General features: G+C 42.3%; 1 protein-coding gene across 4 annotated transcripts in view; it reads left to right on the forward strand.

Moving 5' to 3' along the window:
- Nucleotides 1–12,437, forward strand: part of RUNX2 (RUNX family transcription factor 2) — a 159,009-nt gene that overhangs the window by 46,326 nt on the left and 100,246 nt on the right. For 2 of the 4 annotated variants that reach the window (XM_056343014.1, XM_056343016.1), the window contains exon 4: nucleotides 6,871–7,044. The exons of the other annotated variants lie outside the window; for them this stretch is intronic. In XM_056343014.1, the coding sequence (XP_056198989.1) occupies nucleotides 6,871–7,044 (174 nt within the window). The remainder of the gene's footprint in view (nucleotides 1–6,870; nucleotides 7,045–12,437) is intronic. 4 annotated transcript variants of the gene reach the window in all.

A 12,437-nucleotide genomic window follows, 5' to 3' on the forward strand; every position in this document is an offset into this window, starting at 1 on the left:
GACCTCTATGCTGAGGTTCAAACCTGCCCCTGGCTCTGTGCACCCTGGGCTGGAACCACAGCTCCAGGAAGACAGTAGCATAACTGGTTCCCCTGGGAGCTGGATCTGGCCCTTTTGGAGCCGTACCAGGAGTCTGCAGACTTTCAGGAGGACAGGGGTCAGGGTGGAGGAGCTCAGTGGGATTTTGGCAATGGGCCACGTTAGATCTGTTGCACAGAAACTGAGCCCATCCACAGTGTACCTTCCTCTGTCTTTATTTCCATTTCTCTGCAGTAATTTCAGGTAGAGGGATTACCTGCTTTGGGCAAAGAAATGTGTCGAGTTTTTTTAAGAACAAAGAGAGACAGGTCTTGTTTTCTGCCTGCGTCTGAGTGACTCCTGTTGACACTAATAGGGCTCTGTGTACAGTGGGGAGAATAAGCTCTCTAGTCTAAGGCAAACTGGTGCCCTCAGCTATTTAAAAAACCAAACATTATTTTTTTTTCTCCATTGAGTGAATTAACTGCAGTTACTGCACCTATGTAGCTCCTTGTTTTATGATCTATAAGAACCTTTCCTATGCACAGCCTATGGCCTAATTATGTAATTATGTCTCTTGGGTGGATTATATTTTTCTTCTCATAATTGTGTCTTTACCCAAGAGACTGGAAGGGTTCCAAGCTTTCCCCTTTCCTGGGTAAAAATTGTTTGGCTCTTTTGTGTTTTGGATTGTGGTTTTTTTTCATGAACTTTGGATTGGGTGCATTCAGTAGGTCTGGGTGGGGAGAAGCCAGCCTGGGGATGACAGTTTATCACAAGACAAGGGACACAAGAGGGACCCTTGTTACTTGCTTCTGAGATTTTTTCCTTGCAAAGAGCTGACATGCATTTTCTCAGCTTTTGCTGGTTTACAGGTCTCTTATTTTTACCTCCAGTGCGCAGATTGACAGTGCTTTGGAGTGACGTCTTCCTGCAATGATGTATTGTCTGAAATTTGTAACAGAACAATGCATATTTTTGCTTCATGCTGAATGCTCAGCATTATTCAGTCCCTGCACAACAGCAGTTAAGAAGCCTTAGGCTCAGGTCTCAACTCCTTTACCATGTCATAAATGTAACTCCCTTGACTTCAGCTTTACAAGCCTGTAGCTGAATTCACAGTCAAGCTCATATCAGTATCTTCTAGTTACAGCTGATCCATAGGACCAAATAGGATGAAATGCAGGAAGACATCCAAAGAGAATTTAAGGAGAAATTGTGATGAAATTCAGAGGACATGTGACCTATCTTTTTTATGGTGTGAAATTGTCTTCTACAGTGTGTACACAGAAGTATGTTACCGATGTGCTGGTGTTAAAAGAGACATAATCAGAATACTTGTCTCAAAGAGATATAATGTTGGTAGGAAAATATGTGCTCATTCCTTACCTCCTTAAAGCACTTCACCTTTGGAGAACAGTGAGAATAATCAAAACTTGAGTTCTTGGTTTCTGTTGTGCTTCTCTTGAAGTCAGGGGAAGCTTGGGGTGTATAGGCTTTATAGCTTGTAAACTAGATGATTCTTCTTTCTGCCACCCCTTAGCCTGAAGGAAAGTCCCTTTTCCATTAAAGCTTTCTTTTTTTTCAATGACAACACTGAACCCAGAGCCATAGAAAGCCTCAGTTACTGGCCCTGGGGTGCAAAAATGTTTTGTTTTGTTTGCCCTTTCCAGCTGTGGTCACTCCATGGAGTGACTCTCCAAACTTCACTAGCTGATGCTGAGTGCACTCATGACATGTAACAAACAGAAACCCTGGTGTTTCATGGTGGGTCATCAACCTCCATTCCTTGGGATGTCCCAGCAAACCTGCCCCCACCAGGTGAGAGCCCAGGTACTTAATTTCCTGCCTTCCCCTGGCTCTTTTATCAAGACACCTGCCTCCCACGATACTTCTTGTTGTGAAGGCAGAGGCAAAAAAGATAGAACTGGGCGATGACTGAAAATAGCTAACCCACTTGAGAGTGATAAAAACATCTGTTGAAAATCTGGTAACCAGATCTCCTTGGTACCAGGAAAAAAAAAACAAAAACCAAACACACACACACACAAAAAACTGGTGGGTGGTGCACACGGTACAAAGAAAGGGAGTCCCTGAGTGTCAGCATCTGGCAAGGCCACGTGTAGCATTATCTGATTAGTTTTCAGTTCCACACCCACAAGCTAAAAGATAAAAACGCACACCCCTCCTCCCTGAGGAGGTAAAAATCTTCAAGCATCAACACCATATTTACATTCTGCAAGTCAGCCTCTTCCATGGCCCAATTTACATCTTGACTTCTCCAGCAGAGTGGTGGAAGTTCAGTGATGAGAGACGAGCTCACGTCCCTTTCCAGTTACCACATCCAGCAGAATCAAGATTGCTTTGCTTTGATCTGGGAGGCATTCCTTCGTTTAGTTTAAACTGACATGATTAAGTTGGAGATGAAGCCTCCCCACATCTTCTGCCATGCCTGGGATGTGATAATTGAACATTAGCTTCTATGGGCCGTTGTAACATATTCTGAGGCCATCCTGGACTGGCAAGCTGAAGCAGCAGCGCAAGCACCGTCTGGCTGGCTGCAGTTTACACTGACTTTATTGTACTATTTTCTGGTTTGATTCATGAAAAATGGCCAAAATTGTTGGGGGGAGAGGGGGGCGGGGGTTACTGGCAATGCTTTCTGTCTCCAGAAACTGATACTCAGGTTGGTGTTTGGCTTGAAACAGCAGAGTAGCAGTGAAAGACCAGAATATTGCTTGTCATTTTGGAGCGAATAATGGATTTCTAACGGCTAACTTGTTTTGTACCAACAAATCAAACAAATCAGAACAGCTTGTACAGCTTTTGTCTCTTAATGCTCAGTTTTTCTCATCTCTTTCCCATCTCCTTGCCTGTGACCTGATGTATTCCAATGGCTGCTGAGTCCCATCCTCATTCAGTGACTCATGGGACAGCCTCAGTCTTTTTGACTTCAATTCATACTCAAGACTGCCTGTGCCCATAACCATTTTGTCCCCCTCCAAGCCCAATCCATTCTACATAATCATCTTTGTAACAGAGCAGCCGGCATTAAATGCAGCGTTGCAGGCACTGGTATAGCTGCAACATTATTTTATTATATCCTTTATGTAGCTTTTATATTGCTTTTTAATGTACTAACTGCTGCAGCAGATCACAGATTCTCCCTGAGCTATCCACACTTGCTACCCTAATCTTTTTTCCTGAAATAAAATTGCGCCTCATGACTGAGACCAAGGAATACAGCTTTTCTTAGCACACTCCCCTGGGATCAGGAATTTCTCTGTCAACAGACACATATATCAATGAGAGATGAAAAGCAGCTTGTGGAATGAGTTTTAAACATGTATCACATATTTCATTGCTGCTGCTTATGTGCTACTCAGAAGGCCTTCTTAAAGTGTTGTCAGCCCATACCTCATGGCTCCTCTGTACTTAATAGGATATTTTTTTTTTCTGCACAGGAATCAGGGCAAGAGATTTATTTAAGCTGCTTACACTTCTTTGTGAGCAACTCCTGAAGTTTTTGTTGCATTTCCTGCTTACTTTCAATGTGAGCACGTCTTAGCTTTTATCAAAGCATAATAACCCGTAATGTGTGAAGCTCTAATGTAATCTCATCTCACTGGGACATTTTACTGGGGGAGTGTGGCTCTTTCTGTGGATCTCTTTGTCACAACATGACTCCGTGTTACAACCCTCAATTTTAAATGTCCAGAAGGGGAAGGCAAGTCTGCCTTTGGCTCCTTGCTGGCTTCTGGGGACTTGCAGTTCCATTGATGCCTGGGGTCTTCCAGATGTGCATATCGCTCTCTTTTCCCTACAGTTTTTTTTGGGGGGGCGGGAGATGGCTACACCCAAACCCACACATCTCTAGATCATTTCAATTCAACCAGATGTGGGTATTTTTCCTCTTATTTCTTTTTTCCCTTTCTTTTTCCCCCTCATTTTTTCCCTCTTCTTTTTTTCCCTCTGCCTGTATACTAAAGTGCACCGCTATCCTGCTGAATTTTGTCTTTCTGTGATAGACCTAGTTCATCATCATAATAATACACATAATTAAATAGAAAGAAACTCTTTTCTAGCAAAACTATGCATGGGCAAACAGAGCATGATAAGAACAAAGCTGGGGGTTATTGGGCACAGGTCAGTGCAGGAGTGATGACCTGTAGAACAAGTGTTCATTGAGTTATCTGAAGACAGTTAAAATAGCTTGTGCACTGGTTTGTTAGTGATTCTTTAGCAAAAAGGGTGCTGTATGAACATAGCACAGGATTTGTCTGCAAAAATTCAAAATAAAATTCACTTTGGGGGTGGATAAAGGCAGGTAAAGGCAGCCCCGATGCGTGAGGCCAGAGATAAGCTAATTGTATTTGCCTTATTTTGAGCCCTCTTGGATTTGCTGGGATGTGATTAGGGATGAGTAGAAGACAAAAGGGGAGGGGATGGAGATGCCTTTAAAAAACAGAGTGGAAAATATGACTGGAAAAGAGAAAAGCAAATACATAGGTATTGTAGAGGAAAAGAAGATGGAGAAGGAGAAATCCCAGGAGAATACAGACTCTGTGTGTGTGTGCGCGCAAATAGTTTCTTCAGATTTAGCAGCACCCAGCTTGTACAAGTTGTCATTTAAATAGATTGAAAAGATAATGCTAAAGACAACTTGGTTAGATGTCATGCTGTTAATTAAGCTGTCATTACAGAGTTGTAACGGGCCCACGAAAAATTGTTCCCCGTTTAACATGATTGATACCTCCTGAAGAAAGGAGTAGCCACCCATGTCAGCTCTAACCAGAGCAGCACCTTATCCTTAAGGAGAAAGCTCCTGCCTACCCCATGCTTTTAGACTGAGTCATCCTGGGGGAGAAAAATCATACTTCAAAGTACAAAAATTGGGTCAACTAATTATTTGTTTTTTAATTGCTAGAGAAGTTTCTCCAGAATTAAATTCCATCCAGTTTCTTCTCATCTGTCAGCCTGAATCCTTCACTTTTCTGTCTAGAACCATGATTTTTCTGAATCTCGTTTGTATTTAGTTGTTTAGTGCCGACATCCCAGTTAGGTGATGTGAACCCATGTACTTCAGTACTTCAGTACTGTGGTGAGAGGTACCATTAAAAGGCATTTTTTTAGAGAGTGGTAGTCTGATAGCTCAATCTCAAAACTCAGTGCCCTCATTTATGCTTTTAAAATAAATCAACCCATGCCAAAATTCGTTCTCTGGCCTAAAACCGATGGGACAATCTGACCATGTCTGCAAAGCTGAACTCTCATAGCCTCCAGACAAACAGCTGTACTCATACTGCTGGGGGACAACGTGGGTTATCTCAAGCCTCTGGGGATCATCCAGAAGGGCTTAAGTCCAAACCCTACCAGGGACCCTTCTTATTGTTAAAAGCATAAAAATATCCTACTCAGTTATTGCCCGTGCCAGTGCCGTGGCACTGCTTACAGGGATGGAGGCAGATGTGGTTCTGGGTTGCAATGTCGGGGTCTGGCCCCCGTTTCAGCTCTGCCAGAGGCTTTCGGTGTGACCTTGGTTGGTAGCTTAGGGTAAGATTAATCCCATTTAGTGTTGACTAATGGTGAGGGTGTCTAATTAAACTAGTCATGTGTGCTCCTTCTCTGATCAAAGAAGGAAGAGAAAGCAAATTCAGAAGGTGAATCATCCCATTTTAAGATTGGTGTCAGAGACAAATAAGATGAATTGCCCTCTGGAAGTAGCTCTTTCTTTCCATTAACTGTAGAGGAAGTCTACATTAGGAGAGTTTAGACTAGATGCCTGATTTATAAATGGCTAAAGTTAAGTAAAATTAGTCCTGACCTTAATCTCTATGCACGGCTGTTTCTCCATACGTTGAATAATAGAAGTAACACCTTCGGCATCTCACATTCAAAAGCACCATTGGGCAAGGAGCGTCCTATAGCTACCTTGGAAAGAAATTAAACCTAGGAGCAAAAATGCAACAATTAGAGAAGTGAAACTTTTACTCTTGAAATGTCTCAATGACAATATGAGCAGTAGCGCTTGAGGCATCCTGTTGCTTTTTCCATTTCCCCCCTTCACATTTGGACAACTGAGCACCCATAAATGAGTGTTCCTGATGTGAGCATATGTCACGAGGGCAGTTAGTCTGTTTTCAGGGTGAGAAGTAGGAGCACTGAGGAAGGCTGACCACACAAAGGGAGTGTAGGACCCAGTCGTGGCCAGCAGCTTTGAAAGTTTTCCTTGCAATACTGCTGTTCTCAAATGATAGTGACTATTTACTCTTTGGAAAATCTCCCAGAGGAATGAAAGCTAATGACTAACTGTGACAGAGTTAAAAAAAAAAAAAATAACGGGAGAAGAAAAGCTTTCATTTTCATAGCAAAAATCCACAACATATAAACCAGGCATGGAATAATTGTCCCACTTGATAACTTGTACTTACATACGAGGCTTGCTTTTGGAAAAGGAAGTTTGTCTCTTTAACTACCAAGTGTAGTTAAAGCATCAATTAAAGAAAAATAATAATAAAAAAAGACAAAAAGACAAAAAGGACAAAAAAGACAAAAAAGACCTTGTGTGGGTGTCCTGATAAGGGCTTATTTTGATCCAAATTGCAATGTTACACATCTGTGTGGACACAGTTGTGCTTGATAAGGCTTTCACCAGCACAAGCATGTCCAAAACACAAATCCCACCCCCCCATCCCCCCCCAATGTTGTTGTGGGATCGGGGGTAGCCGAGATACCTGTAAGTCCATTAAATCTGATAACAGGTCCTTAGAGGCCATTTTGGGTTTTTTTGGGGTGTGTTAAATTACTAAATCTTGTTATTAACGCTTTTATTTTATGATTTGCTGTTTCCAGGGCACAGACAGAAGCTTGATGACTCTAAACCTAGTTTGTTCTCTGAACGCCTCAGTGATTTAGGGCGCATTCCTCATCCCAGTATGAGAGTAGGGGTCCCGACCCAGAGCCCACGGCCCTCTCTGAACTCTGCACCAAGTCCTTTTAATCCACAAGGACAGAGTCAGATTACAGGTAAGAGACAGAACCATAGGTTTGACTTGCACAGGCAATGGTAGTAATTGCTTATGGATATTTGTGTCTCAACTGCAGTAAAAGAGGCTGTTACAGAGTGACAGACGTGTTCCAAGCAAAGCTAGGTGGGAAGTGGATTTTTCTATAGCGTTTGAAGCCAAAAATGTCTTTCTTTTTTAAAAAATATCTTTTTGCCATAAATGCAAAATAATCCAAAATAGTCGATCCGGGTAAACTGAGTAGGAATTTGGTGAATTTCTAACTGCCATGTTACTCTGCCTTCTCCTCTGTGTGTGCAGTAGTACGTATCTGTGTATAATGGAATGAACATTTTTATTCAGCCTTTTTATTTTGCACTCATGTTGAGGGAAGCAGCCAGCATTTAATGGTCTTCCTATTGTAATAACAATAATAATAATACAGTCTTCTCACATGGCGGTTTCCTTCTAGCACCAGTGCTGACCACTGTTACAATAAACGAACTGGGTTATGGAGAAATCTCTAAAGGTTGCTTGTGAGGGTTGTATGCAACATTTATGATTGCATGCTGAGAGACAGATTTCATTGTGCTGAGAGAAATCATAAAGTACCATGTGTCACAGATTATAAGACTGAAATAAGATGTTTAACTGGAGCTATGCCAGAAGTTTGCAAGAAAATGTGAAGCCCACAGAATAAACCAATTTTGTCATTTTTCTAAATTCAGAGCTGGTTAAATTTTTCAAAAGAGTTTTGAAACAACCTCTACCTGATTTTGGGTATTTCTACATTTAAAAATTTTTGCTGACATATTTGTGTCTATCCAAGATGTGAAGAGTTGTTGCCCCTGAACAATTCACTTGCTAGAACTGTTGGAGAACTTCACCTAGATGCAAGTCTGTCAACATATCTCTTGGCTCGATTTACTAGACCGATTTAAAACTCAGTTTTCCTGCTACAGTTGCATCTACACCAGAAGTCCTTTACCAATGTTATATACCAATATTCCTTTACTGGTAAAGCACTCCTAGTATAGACACAGTCTTTGAGTCAACCTAGGAAGATTTCTGGTTTCATGTTTCAAGTGGTTTTGACTTGATACCAGCTGAAACTTAGTGGTTTTAACAAAGTGTTGTGGCTTTCTTCTTTCTTTTTCTTAAGTTCAACTGGTTTATTAATTTGCAGTAAGAAAGAGAAGTAAATGGGTTAAATTGAACCCAAAGCACTCAGAGAACTGAAACAAAAAAACTGTTCCCATGAGCTGTGGCAAAGTTCTCCCAGATCTAGAAGTCCTACTTTAACTGATGTAAAATATTTATAATATATTAAAGGTATTGATAGTAGCCATTACACAGTACGTGCTGTCCACCAGCTTCCCAGAGCAGCTTTTTTGGCTGGGCTTAGTGTTTTGTTTGTTGGACATGTGAAGTCAGGGCTCTTCTGCATATAATTTTCTGGATAAGAACTGCCAGACAGAAGCCCAGTGTTTTTTCTAACCTACTGTCTTCTGCCTGGTGGTGCTTGTGGACACAGTTCCTGAGAAAGCAGAGGGAAAATCTGGTGCTATAATCAGCTTTTTTCCTTCTTCCTTGTGCCTCCATAGTTTACCTATTGTGCAACACTATATCTAGGAACGAAGGAGGGTGAAATTCTTCCTGACCCCATCTGGTGATCAGCTTATGCCCTGAAGCAGGAGAACTGAGATCCCCTTGTAATTTTCTTCCTAGCTAAGTGTAACCTCATATGCTGCTCTCATTCACATAAATGCCTCCTGTAGAAAATGTTCTGCTGGGTTTGATTAATAGAGTACTTCTCTGCCTCATTATGAATCAGCAGCAGCATTTACAGATCCGGGAGGTGAAAACTTCAGATAAGCTTTAAATAAGCCTGACTGGAAACAAAGCTCTGTGGCATTCCCTGTCTTCCCTGCAGATTGAAGTGCTAGCAGTTCACTGTACCAGCTGAGACTTCATTGAGAGAGGGAAGACACAGTGCTGGTAGGGCAGAGGGAAGTGAGCTGAACGGAGGAAGGCAGGTTGACTTTTCCATCTATTGCAGATTATGTGCTTTTCTTGCCAGATAAACTCATGGTCTTGTGATACTTTAGAATCCCAAATTGCTTATATTTCCCCCCAAACAGTGAGGAGTCAGCTACTTATTAAAGTTTGCAGAGAATAAGTGGTCTGGTACAGTATTTGCCACATTATTCCCCACCCTGGTAACCTCCTCAATTTAGGAAAGTCAAAACCCAGCCCTCAAAGGCTACTTTTTGGCTTTCTGGTAGCCTTCCCATTTAATAAGGTGATTAGCATGAGCATTTGACATCAGTGCCAGCTCTGTGAATGACGCTGGCTTCCCCGCAAGGCTTGTTGGTGCTCTTCAGGACGTTGATTGTAATCTGTAAAGCTCTATGTGCTTTGATGTTCCACCAAAGTGCTGGGATGCTTTTTGTGGACAGTACCTCTGAGTTCTTCTGGCATGAATGGATGCCCATTGCCACACATACGGTGCCAACGAGAGATACAGTGGATGCCGCAGGCAAGGCATCTCTTTGATCGAGTGTGAGGTGACCATGAGAAATTGCTAAAAGTCCACCTGTTTGGTATGGTAGTAGGGAGGGAGCTGTCTGGGCTGTCCACCTCCACCAGTTTCCTTGTTGGGGTGCGTTATTTGGTGGGAATACCACTGGCTTCTTAACATGGTCCACTGGGATGGTATGGCTTGGGCATGCATTAAAAGGAGAATAGACCCTTGTCTGAAAACCTAGGATTTTTTAATGACCTTTGTTGGAATTAACCAAGCATTCCTTTAGAAATACCTTTGTTTCTTAATCTCTTTACGTAGTGATTTTAGGGAAAACAATTAATTCCTAATAACTTTAACAGTAAATACTGGTTTCCTATGACAAAATCCATATTCTTGCTAGTAAGCACATAAACTGCTTTTGTTTCGTTCCGCTTGAGGTCTTGCATAGCTATTGCATGATTAAACAGAAATAATATTTAAAGCCTGGCTGGCCCACACCTGAGTCTGAAAAGAACTCAGCACTTTGGAGTTCACTCTTATATTTCTTTTCTCTGTCTAGCTTGTGTTTATTTTCCTAGAGTATCAGAGTACAGGTTTTACAAATCACAGCACAGATCTAAACCTACAACAGGAGCAGGCTGTGGCAGTACAAGGCACAGAGTTGCCCTTATTCAACATGGCATTTTAACTAGGATTCTGCAAAAGTAACATCGAAGGGTCATTAAAAAACAAATCATCCAATAAGCAGATGCCTTTGCTGAGGCAATGCAGATTTAATTTGAACGCCGCTTGCTGCCCGTAAATCTGGAATCCTGTCTGTTCACATTAGGATACTGGTATATTTGCTTTTTTATTTTTTTTCCCTTTCCCTAATAGCACTCACACAACTTACTCTTGTATCCGATTACATTCCCATTCAGACACTGAGCTGTTGCATCAGTGTTTCAGTATGAAATGAGGAAAATTGTTGTTTTTCTAAAATGCAACCAGTGAGGATTAGCTTCTATTGGCCAGGAAAAGCCACGGGCGTGATGGCAGGAATGTGGTCAGCATGAGGACCCCGGCAGCTGGGCTGCAAAGTGGGAGTTAAGTGAGGTTTCATGCTCCATCACCACTGTGGCACCGTCTGATCTATAGGCAACCTGTGACTTTCATCGCTGCAATAACAGCACTCTGAAGCAGGTCCTATTAAATATTATTTTTCCCCCTTTCCTCTTCCTCTCCCCATGCACTTTGGGGATGTTACGCTTTCGTTCCTCATCATTTTTAGGGTTGTAGGAAGCAGATTTAAAGGCTTCAGAGCTGGCTTACCTGAAAGTCAGTAAGAGGACCCATCTCCACTGGCAGGCAGGGACAGTTAAACTGAGTCTGCTGGGAAGACCATGGGCAGAAAGCACCTTCGACTCTCAGATGGAGAATGGGGACGGTACCAGCTGGGACCTCCTTAATTCCCCCGCTCAGGACTTGCAGGCAGGAGGCTGGATACTGCCCTTTTGCAGAGTCAGGGAGAAGGCAGAAAGCCGTGCTCATCACCACGTTGTCCCAGGCTCTGGATATGAAGCTGTGCAGCATCTGCCTCAAAGTCCAGTGTCTGTTCTCTGAGACCATCAGCTGCAGGACAGGTTTGAAACAGCAGCCGTGTAGCTGTTATTACTCCAGCACTATGCAAGTGCCCTGCCAGCGTTGGCTGTGTTTTACCTAGGACCAACAGGACTCTGAAGCACACACCAGTTTGTAGCTGGTGTGCATCTGTCTGAGAGCACATCAGACAAAGTACATGGTTGCCTGGAACAGATAATTTAGAAATAGCCCGAGTAATAGGCTTATGGGGTGAGTTATGCCTTCAGTTTACTGTAACTTGGAATAAAAACTACAAGACAGCGGATGAGGTGGTGGAGCTGGGATTTCTGCTGCCATGAACACATGGGTGGCTGCAGTCTGCTGTATGTGTGCAAATTGATTGCATCCTTTTAGGCGACTGGCAAGTTGCCCCTGTGAACCTCCATTTGGTAAAGCTTGTGTCCCTCCTATTAAAGTATTCCTTTATTTCCCCCTTCTCTTTACAATTTAGTCACCCTACTGGCATGACTTGTTCAGTGTATTTTTTTTCTGTTAGAAATGTGACTCTTGCAGGGTGGGAGGAGAAATGTTTTTAGAGGTTCTTCAGGCCAAAATCTGGTCTTAATTACGCTTCTGTACATTGGGGTGTAACTCCATTGGATTTGAGTGCGCTGATTGAGCTGGGCAATCCAGATCAAGTCCTGGCTTTTTAAAGATGCCTAAGAAATAGAGAAGGAGGCTGTGTTTTGTTGTTGTTTTGCTGGGTCTGGGGTGATGGTGGTAGTGTATGTGTTATAATCACTAGGTTATTCATGCAGAAAGTTGTCTTGGCTTTGTTAAGATCAGAAGTGAGGACATTTGCTTTAAGTGTTTACCCAAGATAGCTCCAGACAGCTTGTATTTTAATAGCAGCAGCAGCACTAATACAATCAGCAGCAGTCAGTGCTAGAGCTGATGGCTAGATTTAAATGAGAGTGATTTTGCAAAGTACGTGCAGGCACGTGATGTTGGGGTGCTATCATGGCGTGCCAAGGAGCTGCGAGCTTGTGATCATGCTCTGATCATGTAACTCAACTTGCAAGATTGTTGTGGTTTTTTTCCTATAATAAATCTGTGTGCTTCATAATCCAGTGCAAAAGCAATGGAGAAACTTATTCTTCAAGGCTATTTACATTATTTTTTTCTTCTCTGCATTGACACTTCGGAATATTTCTGTTGAAGGAAGAGAAGTCATGCTGCTGGAGAGCCAATGTCATCGGTGGGAGAATGGGTCACTGGGGTTTTTATTCATTCTTTATCCTTTTTTTTTCTTCCAGTTTTTATACAGT

The sequence above is a fragment of the Falco biarmicus genome, chromosome 6, assembly GCF_023638135.1.
Source record: "Falco biarmicus isolate bFalBia1 chromosome 6, bFalBia1.pri, whole genome shotgun sequence".
Taxonomy (NCBI): Eukaryota; Metazoa; Chordata; class Aves; order Falconiformes; family Falconidae; genus Falco; species Falco biarmicus.